This window comes from Camelina sativa, chromosome 7 (assembly GCF_000633955.1).
Source record: "Camelina sativa cultivar DH55 chromosome 7, Cs, whole genome shotgun sequence".
NCBI classification, from domain to species: Eukaryota; Viridiplantae; Streptophyta; class Magnoliopsida; order Brassicales; family Brassicaceae; genus Camelina; species Camelina sativa.
The window spans coordinates 4,091,105-4,107,989 of NC_025691.1; the positions used below are offsets into that span (position 1 = coordinate 4,091,105).

The following is a 16,885-nucleotide window of genomic DNA, read 5'->3' on the forward strand; positions in this document are numbered from 1 at the left end:
TTTTTTTTTTTTTTTTTCTCTTTCAAAAAAAACTTTTCGATTAGGATGAAGTTGTAGAGACTCTCGACTTTTCTTCCTTGTTTTAATGCCCAAATCTTAACAAAATATTTTATTTTTCAATTTTAGTAAAATTCAAAAATCATAATATTTTCTCATATCTCGAGCAAAACTTTCACAGTATCCCAGCCATCAATCCTCGGTTTTTTAATAAACCAAAACCAGAACCTTCATGTCTAAAATCAAACTGTACCAACATTAACAACCCTATCTTCTCCGGTACCAGCTATCGACCCATCTTGTGAATGATTCACATCTCACAAACACCAATTGAATTTCTCAAGGTAGAGAATCGATTAAAATCAAGAGCTTTTGTGAAAATATCAGCTAATTGTTCCTCAGTATCAACATGCTCAACCAAAACTTGTTTTCTTTCAACCAGTTCTCTGATAAAGTGATGTCTCACATCAATGTGCTTGGTTCTTGAATGTTGAACTGGATTCTTAGAGATATCAATTGCACTTTTGTTATCACAATATACTTGTAACTCCCCTGAATCCATACCATAATCTGCTGACATCTACTTCATCCACAATAACTGAGTACAACAACTCCCCATTGCTATATATTCTGATTCAGCTGTAGACAAGGACACTGAATTTTGTTTCTTACTCAACGAGGCTATTAAATTGTTGCCTAGAGAGAAACAACCCCCACTTGTACTCTTTCGATCTGTTACACTTTCTGCATAATCAGCATCACAATAACCAACCAACCCTTTGTTTGAACCTTTAGAGTACCAAATCCCAAAATCAACAGTTCCTTTTACATACTTGATAATTCGCTTGACTGCTTCAAGATGAGACTGTTTTGGTTTTGACTGATACCTTGCACATATACCCACACTAAAACTCAAATCTGGTCTACTAGCGGTAAGATATAGTAAACTCCTAATCATTCCTCTGTATTGCTTGACATCTACATCCTTACCATCAACATCTTTTGATAGTTTCAATGAAGTACTCATAGGTATCAAAGCTTCTTTGCACTTATCCATCTGAAACTTCTTAAGAAGTTGTCTAGCATAGGTACTTTGTGAAATAAAAATCCCTTGATCTGATTGAGTAATCTGCAACCCAAGAAAATATTTCAGCTCACCAACCAGACTCATCTCAAATTCTTGTGTCATATTCTTTACAAAGTGGTCTACCAACTTTTCTGAAGTAATCCCAAAAATAATATCATCAACATATATTTGAACCATCATGATATCATCTTCTTGCTCTAAGACAAACAGTGTCTTATCTACACTACCTCTGTCGTAGCCTTTTTCCATGAGAAACCTGGTTAGCCTTTCATACCAAGCTCTTAGAGCTTGCTTCAATCCATAAAGTGCTTTCTTTAATTTGTAAACATAATCAGGTCTAATTGGATCTTCAAAACCTTTGGGTTGTTCAACATATACCTCTTCTTGTAGAACCCCATTCAAAAAAGCACTCTTGACATCCATCTGGAAAACTTTGAAATTCATAATACAAGCCATTCCTAAAAACAATCTTATAGATTCAAGTCTTGCCACAAGAGCCACGTTTCTTCAAAATCCACTCCTTCAATCTGATTATACCTTTGTGCAACTAACCTTGCTTTATTTCGAACCACAACTCCACTCTCATCGATCTTGTTCTTGAAAATCCTTTTAGTTCCAATGATATTCACATCAGTTGGTCTATGAACCAGCTCCCAAACATCATTACGCTCAAACTGTTCTAGTTCTTCTTCCATAGCAATAATCCAAAAATCATCTTGAACTGCTTCAATATGATTCTTTGGTTTAATCATTAACACAAAACACTCATAGAAAAATGTTTCTAGAATTGTAAAGTGACTTGTCATCTTCTTAAAATCAATTTTAACCCCTCTAGTCTTCATCTTCTCGTTCAAATCTCCAATAACATCAGAGATTGAATGATTCTTATGTACTTGCTGGACTTTTTCCGGTTTTGGAACAAGTGCAGAACTATTTGATTCAGAATGATCATCATGCGTTTCACTAATACTTGCTGATTCTACATCACTGTCTGAGTCATCATTATCTCGTACAACCACAAACTGATCGTTAAAAACCACATTGACTGATTCCATAATAAGACCTGTACATCTGTTGTATACTCTAAATGCTGTACTACTTTCAACATAACCAAGAAACATGCCTTCATCACTTCTAGAGTCGAATTTACCAAGATAATCCTTGTCATTTAAGATATAACATTTGCACCCAAAAACATGAAAGTAGCTCAGATTTGGTGTTTTGCCTTTCCATAACTCATAAGACGTCTTTGTCATATCTCTTCGTACATAGACTTTGTTAACTATATAGCATGCTGTGTTCAAAGCTTTAGCCCATAATTTCTTAGGAACCTGGTTTCCATGAATCATTGCCCTTGCCATTTCCTGAAGAGTTCTATTCTTTCTTTCTACCATCCTATTCTGTTGTGGAGTTCTTGGTGCTGAGAATTGATGTGCAATCCCATGTTGTTCACAAAATTCCTTCATAGCCTCATTTTGAAATTCTCCACCATGATCACTTCGTATTTTCTTGATTCCTCCACGTTCATTAAAGCTAAAATCTTGAAGCTGTCTATAGTATCTGACTTCTCACAGATGAAACGAACCCAAGTGTATCTGGAATAATCATCAACTAGTACAAACACATACTTCTTTCCAGCTAAGCTTTCCACCTGCATTGGTCCCATCAAATCCATATGAATCAGATCCATAACCGAATTTGACTGAACATCTGGAACCTTTTTGTGCTGAATCTTGACTTGTTTTTCCTGATTACACGGTCCACACACCATATTGTCTTCACCTTTAAACTTAGGTACTCCTCGAATTATCTCTTTATTCACGAGTGTAGTAAGATTTCTTGTATTCATATGACCAAGTCGTTGATGCCAGAGATCTATACTCCCTTGAGCACTGTAGCATTTGATTGAATGTTTCTCCCACATGTAACAATTATTTCTAGATCTCACACCATATAACTTGACATTACCTGATTCATCCAATGCTTTGCAATCAACCTTTGTAAATAAGACTGACAATCCTTCATCACAGAGTTGACTAATACATATCAGGTTGGCACGCAATCCCTGAACTAGATAGACATTCTCAAGCTGTGGAAGCTCTGTATCACGTGTTATACCTTTGCCTTGTATGAAACCATGACTTCCATCTCCAAATGTTACTGTGCCTCCTTTCAATTTCTTAATATTCTGTAGATTACTCTTGGTTCCAGTCATATGTCTTGAACAACCGCTATAAAAAAACCAAGGCTCTGTGTCTTCTTGTTCTTCAGTAATCATAGCCATATTGCAACTTGGTTCCGTTTCTTCTTGTTCTTCAGTAATCATGACCATATTGCATCTAAACCCTGATCCATAAGCTGCCATTGATCCTGATTGATATAGGTCAGCTTTCTTCATCCAAACTTGTCTTTTAACTCCATTCCAGAAGAATTTTCCTTGTTGCTTTAAGATACAGACCTTCTGCCAGAATTTGTAGCAAAACCGTTTGTAGTGACCATTTTTTCCACAAAAATAACAACTCAAAGATCCATTAGAACCACCAGTAGATGCTTCCTTCTCAGATTGATAGGCTCCAGCAGATACAAATTTGGTTGTCTGTGATTTAGTTCCCTTGTTCTCATTAAAGCCTAATCCTCTATGAGTCTTCTCAGTTCTCCTATAGATCAAAATCTTGTCAAGTTGCTTTGTTCCTGCAAACATATGAATCATCCTATGTTGTTGATCTAATTCAGATTGTAGTTCTACGGATTTTTTCTTTTCTTTAAGTAGCTCTTCTTCAAGCTTGTCCGCTTTCGCCGATAAGACCAACTTCTCTTTCATCAGATCTAGCGAATCTTTAGCAAGCTTTTTCTCGTCCACCAACTCATTCTGTAAAGACATAACAAGTGCTTCTAAACGAAGTTTTTCATTTATCAATCCTTGATTTTCCTTTCCTAGAGAAATAAGTGTATTTCGCACTTCTTTGTAACTCTGAACAATGTCAAGAACTTCTTCTCCATCTGATTCTGAATCAGTTACCTCTTCCCCATTCTCAAATTCAGTGATTCCCACCATAGCCACTAAATTAATGAGCTCTTCTTCGCTGCTGCTATCACTATCTGATTCATTCTCCATGCTAATCATAGACTTTTCTTTCTTGGCTTTAGAGTTACTCACACATTCCTCATGTGTGTGTCCAGTCCCTTTATAGATTGTGCACTTTGCATCTCGCAACTTGATTTTTGGGCACTCTCGAATAAAATGACCATATCCCTTACATTCGTGACACTGGATATCAGCCTTTTTGTCTTCACTTGTCTTCTTGAATGAATTACTCTTCTTTTGACCTTGACCTTGTTCTATCCTTCTTAAAGCTCGATCAAATATTCTTACCAATAGGCTCACAACATCTTCTTCTCCTTGATCAGTTATTTCTTTGCTAACTACTAGAGCTATTCCTTTTGGTTTCTTAATTCCATTAAGTTCCATCTCGTGTGCCTATAGCATTCCGACCACTTCACCATAACTGAGATTGTCTAAATCTTGAGAGACCGTTAAAGCTGTTTTGTATCCCATGAACCTTGATGGAAGACACCTTAAAAACTTTTTGACTAACTTCTGATTCTTATAAGTCTTCCCAAGAGTTAAGGCTTCTTGTGCTAGAGAACTCAACTTTGAACTAAAGTCTGAAATCGATTCATGCTCCTCCATCCTTAGATGCTCAAATCTAGAGGCCAACATATCCTTTCTTGAACTCTGCACTTTTGTTGTACCTTCATAATGAATTTGAAGGATATCTCATGCTTCTTTAGCAGTTTCACATCCCTGAATCAACTCAAACTGTTTTCTCCAAACACTGCAATGAATAGCACTTAACGCTCTTGAGTTGTACTTTTATCTCTTTTGTTCTTCATCAGTCCAGTCTGCCTCAGGTTTGGAAATTTTCTTGCCTGATTCATCCTTGATCGTCGGTTCCTCCCACTTTTCTAGAACAGTCTTCCAAGCAAGACGATCAATACCTCATATGGTGGATTTAATCCTTGACTTCCAAAACCCATAGTTTCCATCATCCAAGATGACTTTGTTGTTGTTGATCAGATCTCCGTAGCTCTCCATCTTGTCCGCAGAATCTCACCTGTAGTAATCCGAACAAGTGTTGCTCTGATACCAATTAAAAGTGTGAGAACTTATGATCTGAACAATGAAACAATGATTTCTTTAAAACCTCTTTTGATTAATAGAAAATCTGTTTACAAGTTTGTTCTAAACAATTTTCTAATCTCTCAAAACTTTCTTTAAAGAACCCTCACGCTCTCTCTAAGTTCTTAGCTCTTTTCTTTTCTTAAAGACTAAAACTTAGTAGCTAGGTTAACTTTATCTTGTTTGTGCTAAGGCTTACAATCAGCCTTCACACCCTATTTATAGAACTAGGCCTATGCCACACAATGGCAAACTACCTATTCTAATCCTAATAGGAATTGGACAATTTCCTTTTTTCTTTATCAATTAGGAAATTTCCCTCTTTCTTCATGTTTACATTCCTATTGTAAACATGAAGCTCTTTGATCTTGTAGAAGCTTCTTGGGCCTTCTAATCCTGTGTAAATCTTCTTGTACCAGTGCTGAGTTCTTCTGAAGTAGTTCATCCTCTTGTTCAAATGTTGTATCTTGAGTTTGTGTTCCAGGCCTCATGTGTAAAATCAATGTAACACTTGTTTCTCGACGATGTTAGTGAAAAGTGGAAAGACCTGGCAACCGACACTACACAGGAGAGATTCTGAAGGTGTGTCGTTTTGTGGACAAAGTAGGGTTTTCTTTTGTCATTGAAAATATGAAGCTTTTTTTTACAAAAATGTTAAATATGGGTTATGTACCTTCACTTGCTATCATGGATGGTTGTTAATAATATTTTATTTTGTTCAATCACATTACTACTTCCTATTGTTACCTGCAGGATTCGCAGAAACAACAGAGAATTGAGCGTCTTTTCCAGCAATTTGGTATTAATTATAAAATGCATCATGTTCAAGGATTATGCGTTTTTACCACCAAGGTGACCATTTCAGTTATTTCATACTTTCAGTTCTAGCCTTATATGCTTGCTTTTGACATGTGTGGACTGGCATATATATGTGTGTGAAGTGTGAACAAACGCCTGCGCCAGTTGCTTTACTGATGTGTATCGTTCTGTTGTAATTACTAATGGACCTTGCTTTGATTTTGATAGACTAATAATGAATTCATGTGCAGTGGCTTTGATTTACTATTGCTTTGCTTTACTGAAGTTCATGAATTTGAGAAGCCAAATGATGAGCAGGCTCTAAAACTAATGAATCCATGTGCAGTGGCTGTTCTTGAGGAGTTTCAGGATATTGCCATGAATTGCCTTTGGCGTTGGTGATGAGTACAGGTCTGTAACTCTCGGCCGTTTAAATCAAGTTCATCGGACGAGCTGTTTGCTATCCAACATCCTGGATCATCTAGAGCTGACTGTGAGTATTGCGTCTGATACATTCACTTGGTTTGGAATTGGATGCTTGTTAAATCTGGAAAAGAAACAACTCAAGCCCAAGATTTTACTTGTTATATTTTTCTCTAGTTAATGGAAATAGAGCTGTATTTGGATTGTGTCGTGGGCCTAGCTAAGCCCATCTGTATGATCTTATTGAAATAAAATTGTGATTATAAAAAAAAGACAGCCAACCGCATTAAAATCTTAACACTAATTCACCGCAGAATAGATGTAATTGGCAAAACTAAATACAAATCTTTTTCCTTTTTTTTTTCTCGATAACAAATGAATTTCCTTTTTTAAACAGGAAAAATACCTGAAAACAAAAAGTTAAAGGCAAACGTGGCTCATCTCTATATATTATATAAGATACATACGTACATACCTCTAACCTCTCTGTCTACATTCCAGAGTCTCAAATCAAATCGAAAGAGAATGATGCAAAGTCCGCCAAAAACATCACAAGACCTTCAATCCTCGGCAATGATGATGATGATGATGGCTCCACCCTCTGCTACATCGACTACTCAACACTTGGTCTACGGCAATTCATCTGAAAACCCTAAAGAGAGTTCGGTCTCCACCACTCTCTGTTTGTCGTCTTGTGAACACCCTAAGAAGAGGAAGAGGAACCATGATGATCCGGCGGCCAAGGTTTCTTGCTCACCAAGCGACAACAACTACTTAACCAAAAAAGAAAGACAGACTAAGCGAATGAGAAATCTCTCGAGTGAAGAAGAAAGGGAAACGGACGAATGGTATGGTGTTTCAACAGAGCTAACACTCTTCAAAGATCCGTGGATCCTCAAGAAGGTACTAACCCCTAGCGATCTTGGCCCGCTTAGCCGTCTTCTTCTTCATACTCGCCCCATTGAGGACCACATCATCAAATACCTCAACAAGGATGACCAGATTAAGGTACACCAAGGGATAGGAATCACGGTCGATGTGTATGACCACGACACTGACTCGACGTTCCAGCTGCTTCTAAAGAGATGGACCACGTTGAATGGTTATGTTTTAAACGGTGGATGGCGTATGCATTTGGTTCGTAAGAGATGTTTGAGAAAAGGAGACGAAATTGGACTATTTTGGGATCGTTTTGCTTCGAGGCTCCACTTTCGTGTGCTTTCACGTGCAAAAGAACCCTAACTAGTGGAGCAATGAGCGCTGAGAGAGAGACGTCGAAAGAGATTCTTCTTTTTTTTTACTCTAAGTTTAGCATTAACATTCGCATAATGTTCATAACATGGATTAATTTTGATGCATTTGTTACCATTACCAGTTTTTCTACGTGAGCTAAATAAATTTGTTGGCTCGGATAATTGATTTTATATTTAGGAAAACATATCAAAACAATATATAAAATTTATTTTGTTTCGACTTTAAGTTTGATTGATGACTTTGGCAAAAATTAATTATTTTATGTTGTACATGATATATTTTATTATATTTTAGAAAATTTTCAAATATTGATGATGTTTTCGGCTTGAATGAAAAAATTCTTTAATATGAAATCAAACCAATGTAATAATACATCGAGCGCTATATAAATATTTAAACCAAACCAGATAATAATTATGTCTATAAATGTTTATTTAGTTGGGTCACACAAATTTAATAATAATTTTTTTTATCGAATAAACTAAATTAACATCATTAAAAATTATTTTTATAAAAAAATTAATACATAAAATTAAGATATGCAAAACATACACTTTTAAATTTAATGAATTATTTTAAATGATTTTTTTATCCACAACTGAACCAAATCCAAGTCGGAATTTTGTCATAATATAAGTTTGATCATCCAAGATCTAAAAAACTAGGAAAATTTTGAACCAAAAAGACTGAACATGCTACTTGTAAATTTGTATAGCTTACATGATATAATTTTTAAAAGTAAAAAGTTGGTTGCATGATCATAATAAAATAAGAAATATTGAATTAATTTAATATCTGAAAAATACATTTTTGAATGAATACTTGGAAACTCGAATTTACAAATATTAAATCTTAATATTGTTTTTATTTATCTGTTTTTAAAAATTTGGCTCTATTTGATTTTTATTAGGATTTATTTTACCTTCTACTAAAAGTTGAGAGATTAAAATTCCGACAAAGAAATAAAGATCTTTTATATGTTTTTGAAAAAGGTGAGGGTTTTCTTTTTACACATTTTAGGTATTTCAAATACAGTAGAACCTCTATAAATTAATACTCTTTAAATTAATACTCGCTATAAATTAATAAATTTTTCCAGTTCCGAGTTGGACCGGTGTAAAAAATGACACACTTCGATAAAATAATAAGATAATACTTTTTTCTGAAATCCAATGTAAAAATATAGTCCCATCAATATCATAAATTAATAATGATATAAACTATATATATATATATATATATATAGATATATCTAAGAAAATTTAGTGAAATATGGCTCTATTATTGTTTGTCTATTCTTGAATTTGCATTTTTGTTAAAACTCTTCTATAATCTTTCTCATTGCATCAAAAACTTTTTGTGTTGTTTTCTCAAATTGTATTCAAAAATTGTAAAGCGTCTTACACGCGATAGTTGCTTCTTTACGTGTAATTGGTTATAAGGATACTGTAATATCTTCTTTGACTTCATCATGAAAAATAGTAACAACAATTTTTTCTAAACTATAAACTTTTAAACATTTATCATTTTCACTTTCATAATCTAGTAAACTATTGACATCAATCATATTACGATAGCCAAAACTATAAATTAAGAAATATAAAAGTGTAACTTATAAAATATTCAAAACTATGAAAATAAAAATCTCTTCATAAATTAACATTTTATTAACATTTTATAAAATATTCAAAACTATTAATTTCATAGTTTTGAATATTTTATAAGTTACACTTTTATATTTCTTAATTTATAGTTTTGACTATCGTAATATGATTGATGTCAATAGTTTACTAGATTATGAAAGTGAAAATGATAAATGTTTAAATGATAAATGTTTAAAACCTCTATAAATTAATAAAATATCTTGGTCCCGACCTTATTAATTTAATGAGGTTTTACTCTACTATAGTTCAACTTCTCATTCCCCCAAAAAGAAGGAAAAAGCAAGTAATTCTTATTAATAAAAAGGCTTAAAACTACGTAACAGAATAATTATAAATTTACACATCTTAACATAATATATATTATACTGCCATAATTACCGCTACATTCTAATATTTAGTCAAAAAAATATTTAGGAAGTATAATAATTGTATACTAGTTTTTAAGTAATGAACTCAATGTCTTTATTTTTAGTTCAACACTCAATGTCTATATAAACATGAATTTGCAACAGGAAAACACTTCACAAAACTAATACATGATCGCCTCCTTATAAACGCATCACATCTTCGTGGCGTAGGTTGGCCCCTCATCCATTTTTTTATTCATTAATTTTATGCTAATATATTGTTTTTGATTGTGAATTATGAGTTTTATACATTAACCAAATTTCATATACCATAATATTTTGTCATCCAGCATATAGCATATTCGATTTTAGTAATATTCATATTGGGTTGCATATCAGATATCTAAAAGTTTAGTATATCTAGATTCAGAATAATTATGTCATAAACATTAGTATCGATATTTGTAAGAAATATTTAAATAATAATAGAGTTAAATTATATAAATTTTTATCATAGAATGTAATAGCAAATTTGTTTTTTCATCAACATTTTAAATCATAATATTAAGGTTATTCTAAAATACCACAAACTTATAAGACGGGATCCTGAACATGATTTTAAATTATTTCATATTGATCTGAATATATATATATATATATATATATCTTATTATAAATCTCGTATTTAGTAACAAATGATTTTTATTATAAAAATATACTGTGCATAATTTATTTTATTTAAAAAAAAAAAAGATTTTTGATCCAGCTATGCTTTGTTCAGGTTTTCACTTTTCTTCGATCATGGATAAGAGTTTCGTCACCCTGGATCTGTTTCCGTATGACAAGCCACATGACCCCAAGGTTGCTTGTGGACCAACAGCCAATAAGCAAGCCGAAGAGAAAATAAACCTGGCGAGGATGAGGTTTATGACGTATGAAGAAAGAAGAGAGGAGGCGCGGCACAATGTCTCAACAAAACTAACTCTCTACACCGATCCATGGCCATCAAGCAGGAAATAACCGAAAGCAATCATGGCTATATCAACAATATTTTTCTAACCGAAAGCTTTGTACGTAGCGACATTCTGAGGTATCTCCCTGTGTTTGAAGTACTCGAAGAAGGCCCTGGCTTAACAGTCGACGTGTATGATGACGACACTTCTACTATGCACATCGTGGTTCTTATGAAATGGCCCGACTATCCAAGCTATATTCTCCTCAATGGATGGCATAAAGATTTTGTGGTGAGAAGAGCTTTGAAGGCAGGCGATGTGGTTGGAATATATTGGGATCCTTATGGTTCTAAGCTTCATTTTTGTGTTCTTTCTCGTCCGACGATAAAAGCTAGCTCAGTTTCCGTACCAATGGGTTCAGCATCATTTACTCCTCGTCCTGCAGGTCCATAGGAGCTCGCTAGCTATGGAGGCAGACAGGCAGTCTCTGCAGAGAGATTCGTATTATCTTATTGTAATGGTCAAACAAATTAAAGTGATGTGGTTTATGTGGTGTTTATATGGTTTATGTTGAATCTAACAATGCTCTTATGTCTTAAGAATAAGCAATGAAACTATATTAATTTGTTACAGCGTCATACACAGAAAATATCCCACACTAAGAAGTAGAAACCCTCATATAACAATGGTAACATAGTAGAAATGTAGACCTTAAGGACCGCCAGGATCACGTACAAAAGAAAATATTACACGTTTTCTTGTGCTTTAGGATAACAAAAAGGTCAAGTTCGCAAAGTCATTGATTTGCTACATAACCAAAAAAAACCTGAATTCTTGCTACATATCGTCTTGACAGATTTACTAATTCTCGAGCATCAGTTTTCAATTTAAAACACAAAGAGAAGATATAAATAAATGTGAAAAAAGAAAAAAAAAAACGAGAATCGAACATACTCTTCTTGGACAAAAACCAGACCTAAATATAAAAAGTTACTCAGGTTTCAACTCTCCCACTTGCTATCAAACTACGAATCATAAAGATAAAACATGCAACTAACATCATAATTATCCGAAAGCGTAAACGTCACTATGTCTTGGGGGTCTGTATATCAGGAACTGTACCAGGTTTGAATCTGGATGCTTCATGCCTCGCCAGCTCAGGAGGCACCGAACTGTTTCTCTGAACAAGCATCTGCTTCAGATCATAGAAGACCTCGGTATCATGAAGAGTCAAGAACGAAGTCGCAACACCTCTCTTCCCAGCACGCCCTGTACGTCCGATACGATGTGTATACATCTCAATATGTTTAGGCATATCGTAGTTTATGACGTGAGCCACATCGGGAATATCAATTCCACGTGTAACAACATCTGTTGCAACAAGAACATTGTATATCTTTGCTCTGAAACCTTCTAAGCTGATTTCTCTCTGCTCTTGTGATTTCCCACCATGTAAGGTCGTTACAAAGTACCCAGCCATGTCCAGATTCTTAGCAATAATGTCTGCTTTTTTCTTGGTGTTAACAAACACAATGGCAGTCTTATCATCATCCAGTTCATCGAGCAGTGTCTGCAACCTGAAGAATTTTTCGGATTCTTTCATCATAATCACGTGTTGCGAAATCAAATCTGCAGTACCAATGGTGACGACAACAGGGTTCCTCAAGTACTTCCTAGCAAGCCGTTCTACCCCAGGAGGCATTGTAGCACTACTGAACATACATGTGGTTCTGTAAATTTTCTTTTCATCAAGCTCTTCTTCTTCGTTCTCGGGTTTCAAATTACTAGAAGGCATCGCATCTAACACACCTGAAACTTGCAGCTCGAAACCCATGTCTATTATCCGATCAGCCTCATCAAGAACCACATAGTTGCACTGGTTCAACACAACATACCGCCTCTCAAGGCAATCAATCAAACGACCCGGAGTGGCAATCACAATCTCACACCCTTGTGCTAGCTTCAACCCCTGTTCCTCAATCGACTGACCACCCACAATTTTAGTCACCCTAAACCCTAAATAATGGGCTAACTTAACAGTTTCCTCCTCAATTTGCTGAGCAAGCTCCCTAGTAGGGGCCATAACCAAAGCATAAGGTCCCTTAGTCTCATTCTCTTCAGTCATGGGTGGCAATNATAAAAATCTCTTCATAAATTAACATTTTATTAACATTTTATAAAATATTCAAAACTATTAATTTCATAGTTTTGAATATTTTATAAGTTACACTTTTATATTTCTTAATTTATAGTTTTGACTATCGTAATATGATTGATGTCAATAGTTTACTAGATTATGAAAGTGAAAATGATAAATGTTTAAATGATAAATGTTTAAAACCTCTATAAATTAATAAAATATCTTGGTCCCGACCTTATTAATTTAATGAGGTTTTACTCTACTATAGTTCAACTTCTCATTCCCCCAAAAAGAAGGAAAAAGCAAGTAATTCTTATTAATAAAAAGGCTTAAAACTACGTAACAGAATAATTATAAATTTACACATCTTAACATAATATATATTATACTGCCATAATTACCGCTACATTCTAATATTTAGTCAAAAAAATATTTAGGAAGTATAATAATTGTATACTAGTTTTTAAGTAATGAACTCAATGTCTTTATTTTTAGTTCAACACTCAATGTCTATATAAACATGAATTTGCAACAGGAAAACACTTCACAAAACTAATACATGATCGCCTCCTTATAAACGCATCACATCTTCGTGGCGTAGGTTGGCCCCTCATCCATTTTTTTATTCATTAATTTTATGCTAATATATTGTTTTTGATTGTGAATTATGAGTTTTATACATTAACCAAATTTCATATACCATAATATTTTGTCATCCAGCATATAGCATATTCGATTTTAGTAATATTCATATTGGGTTGCATATCAGATATCTAAAAGTTTAGTATATCTAGATTCAGAATAATTATGTCATAAACATTAGTATCGATATTTGTAAGAAATATTTAAATAATAATAGAGTTAAATTATATAAATTTTTATCATAGAATGTAATAGCAAATTTGTTTTTTCATCAACATTTTAAATCATAATATTAAGGTTATTCTAAAATACCACAAACTTATAAGACGGGATCCTGAACATGATTTTAAATTATTTCATATTGATCTGAATATATATATATATATATATATATCTTATTATAAATCTCGTATTTAGTAACAAATGATTTTTATTATAAAAATATACTGTGCATAATTTATTTTATTTAAAAAAAAAAAAGATTTTTGATCCAGCTATGCTTTGTTCAGGTTTTCACTTTTCTTCGATCATGGATAAGAGTTTCGTCACCCTGGATCTGTTTCCGTATGACAAGCCACATGACCCCAAGGTTGCTTGTGGACCAACAGCCAATAAGCAAGCCGAAGAGAAAATAAACCTGGCGAGGATGAGGTTTATGACGTATGAAGAAAGAAGAGAGGAGGCGCGGCACAATGTCTCAACAAAACTAACTCTCTACACCGATCCATGGCCATCAAGCAGGAAATAACCGAAAGCAATCATGGCTATATCAACAATATTTTTCTAACCGAAAGCTTTGTACGTAGCGACATTCTGAGGTATCTCCCTGTGTTTGAAGTACTCGAAGAAGGCCCTGGCTTAACAGTCGACGTGTATGATGACGACACTTCTACTATGCACATCGTGGTTCTTATGAAATGGCCCGACTATCCAAGCTATATTCTCCTCAATGGATGGCATAAAGATTTTGTGGTGAGAAGAGCTTTGAAGGCAGGCGATGTGGTTGGAATATATTGGGATCCTTATGGTTCTAAGCTTCATTTTTGTGTTCTTTCTCGTCCGACGATAAAAGCTAGCTCAGTTTCCGTACCAATGGGTTCAGCATCATTTACTCCTCGTCCTGCAGGTCCATAGGAGCTCGCTAGCTATGGAGGCAGACAGGCAGTCTCTGCAGAGAGATTCGTATTATCTTATTGTAATGGTCAAACAAATTAAAGTGATGTGGTTTATGTGGTGTTTATATGGTTTATGTTGAATCTAACAATGCTCTTATGTCTTAAGAATAAGCAATGAAACTATATTAATTTGTTACAGCGTCATACACAGAAAATATCCCACACTAAGAAGTAGAAACCCTCATATAACAATGGTAACATAGTGGAAATGTAGACCTTAAGGACCGCCAGGATCACGTACAAAAGAAAATATTACACGTTTTCTTGTGCTTTAGGATAACAAAAAGGTCAAGTTCGCAAAGTCATTGATTTGCTACATAACCAAAAAAAACCTGAATTCTTGCTACATATCGTCTTGACAGATTTACTAATTCTCGAGCATCAGTTTTCAATTTAAAACACAAAGAGAAGATATAAATAAATGTGAAAAAAGAAAAAAAAAAACGAGAATCGAACATACTCTTCTTGGACAAAAACCAGACCTAAATATAAAAAGTTACTCAGGTTTCAACTCTCCCACTTGCTATCAAACTACGAATCATAAAGATAAAACATGCAACTAACATCATAATTATCCGAAAGCGTAAACGTCACTATGTCTTGGGGGTCTGTATATCAGGAACTGTACCAGGTTTGAATCTGGATGCTTCATGCCTCGCCAGCTCAGGAGGCACCGAACTGTTTCTCTGAACAAGCATCTGCTTCAGATCATAGAAGACCTCGGTATCATGAAGAGTCAAGAACGAAGTCGCAACACCTCTCTTCCCAGCACGCCCTGTACGTCCGATACGATGTGTATACATCTCAATATGTTTAGGCATATCGTAGTTTATGACGTGAGCCACATCGGGAATATCAATTCCACGTGTAACAACATCTGTTGCAACAAGAACATTGTATATCTTTGCTCTGAAACCTTCTAAGCTGATTTCTCTCTGCTCTTGTGATTTCCCACCATGTAAGGTCGTTACAAAGTACCCAGCCATGTCCAGATTCTTAGCAATAATGTCTGCTTTTTTCTTGGTGTTAACAAACACAATGGCAGTCTTATCATCATCCAGTTCATCGAGCAGTGTCTGCAACCTGAAGAATTTTTCGGATTCTTTCATCATAATCACGTGTTGCGAAATCAAATCTGCAGTACCAATGGTGACGACAACAGGGTTCCTCAAGTACTTCCTAGCAAGCCGTTCTACCCCAGGAGGCATTGTAGCACTACTGAACATACATGTGGTTCTGTAAATTTTCTTTTCATCAAGCTCTTCTTCTTCGTTCTCGGGTTTCAAATTACTAGAAGGCATCGCATCTAACACACCTGAAACTTGCAGCTCGAAACCCATGTCTATTATCCGATCAGCCTCATCAAGAACCACATAGTTGCACTGGTTCAACACAACATACCGCCTCTCAAGGCAATCAATCAAACGACCCGGAGTGGCAATCACAATCTCACACCCTTGTGCTAGCTTCAACCCCTGTTCCTCAATCGACTGACCACCCACAATTTTAGTCACCCTAAACCCTAAATAATGGGCTAACTTAACAGTTTCCTCCTCAATTTGCTGAGCAAGCTCCCTAGTAGGGGCCATAACCAAAGCATAAGGTCCCTTAGTCTCATTCTCTTCAGTCATGGGTGGCAATCTAGATATGTAAGCTAACATAGGCAAAACAAAAGCAGCAGTCTTACCAGAACCAGTCTCTGCAATGCCGATAACATCACGCTGTTGCAGTCCAAGTGGTATAGCTGCCATTTGAATAGGAGAAGGTTTCTTGTATCCAGCTCTCTCCACAGCTTTCAGAAGCTCAGAAGTAAGCTTGCTCTCTTCCCAGCTCCCCATAGGACGAGGAACCCTCGAACCCTTGTAAGAGATATTGAAATCTTCCCCGAAGATACGCCAATCCCTTTCAGTCATCTCCTCTAATCTCTTATCGCTCCAAGCTTTATCTCCCTTTTAACCCTAATTTCTCTCTTAGTTGTTAATTCTAGGGGTTTGGTTCTCATTGATGTCTCGAGAGGTTTTGAACCTTTTATATATAGAGAACTCTTATAATTAACCGACTAGAGATAATTTAAGTAAAAATAGCTAAACATAATAAAAAAGTAAAAATACCAAAAACAATAACTTAAACTAAAAGGAAACATAACAAATCGTGACTTTAGAAGCTTCTCAAGTCTTCTGGTTCTCTTACCATAGTTACGTATCATGTGGACATACGAAACATAT

The 16,885-nt window shown here is 34.9% G+C and overlaps 4 protein-coding genes and 1 pseudogene across 4 annotated transcripts; 3 read left to right on the forward strand and 2 right to left on the reverse strand.

Annotated features, from left to right (window-relative positions):
• Window positions 7,059–7,727, forward strand: LOC104704280 (B3 domain-containing protein At2g33720-like). Its single transcript, XM_010420397.1, has one exon. The coding sequence runs from the start codon at window positions 7,059–7,061 to the stop codon at window positions 7,725–7,727; it is 669 nt and encodes a 222-aa protein (XP_010418699.1).
• On the forward strand, window positions 10,552–11,156 carry LOC104704281 (B3 domain-containing protein At2g33720-like). Its single transcript, XM_010420398.1, has 2 exons — window positions 10,552–10,682; window positions 10,829–11,156. The coding sequence occupies exons 1-2, from the start codon at window positions 10,552–10,554 to the stop codon at window positions 11,154–11,156; spliced, it is 459 nt and encodes a 152-aa protein (XP_010418700.1).
• Window positions 11,769–12,855, reverse strand: LOC109125391 (annotated as a pseudogene).
• On the forward strand, window positions 14,212–14,619 carry LOC109125392 (B3 domain-containing protein At2g33720-like). Its single transcript, XM_019226986.1, has one exon. The coding sequence runs from the start codon at window positions 14,212–14,214 to the stop codon at window positions 14,617–14,619; it is 408 nt and encodes a 135-aa protein (XP_019082531.1).
• Window positions 15,239–16,591, reverse strand: LOC104704282 (DEAD-box ATP-dependent RNA helicase 21-like). The gene is made up of 2 exons (XM_019227237.1): window positions 15,976–16,591; window positions 15,239–15,924 (listed from the first exon to the last, which is right to left on the reverse strand). The coding sequence occupies exons 1-2, from the start codon at window positions 16,571–16,573 to the stop codon at window positions 15,254–15,256; spliced, it is 1,269 nt and encodes a 422-aa protein (XP_019082782.1). The 5' UTR covers window positions 16,574–16,591; the 3' UTR covers window positions 15,239–15,253.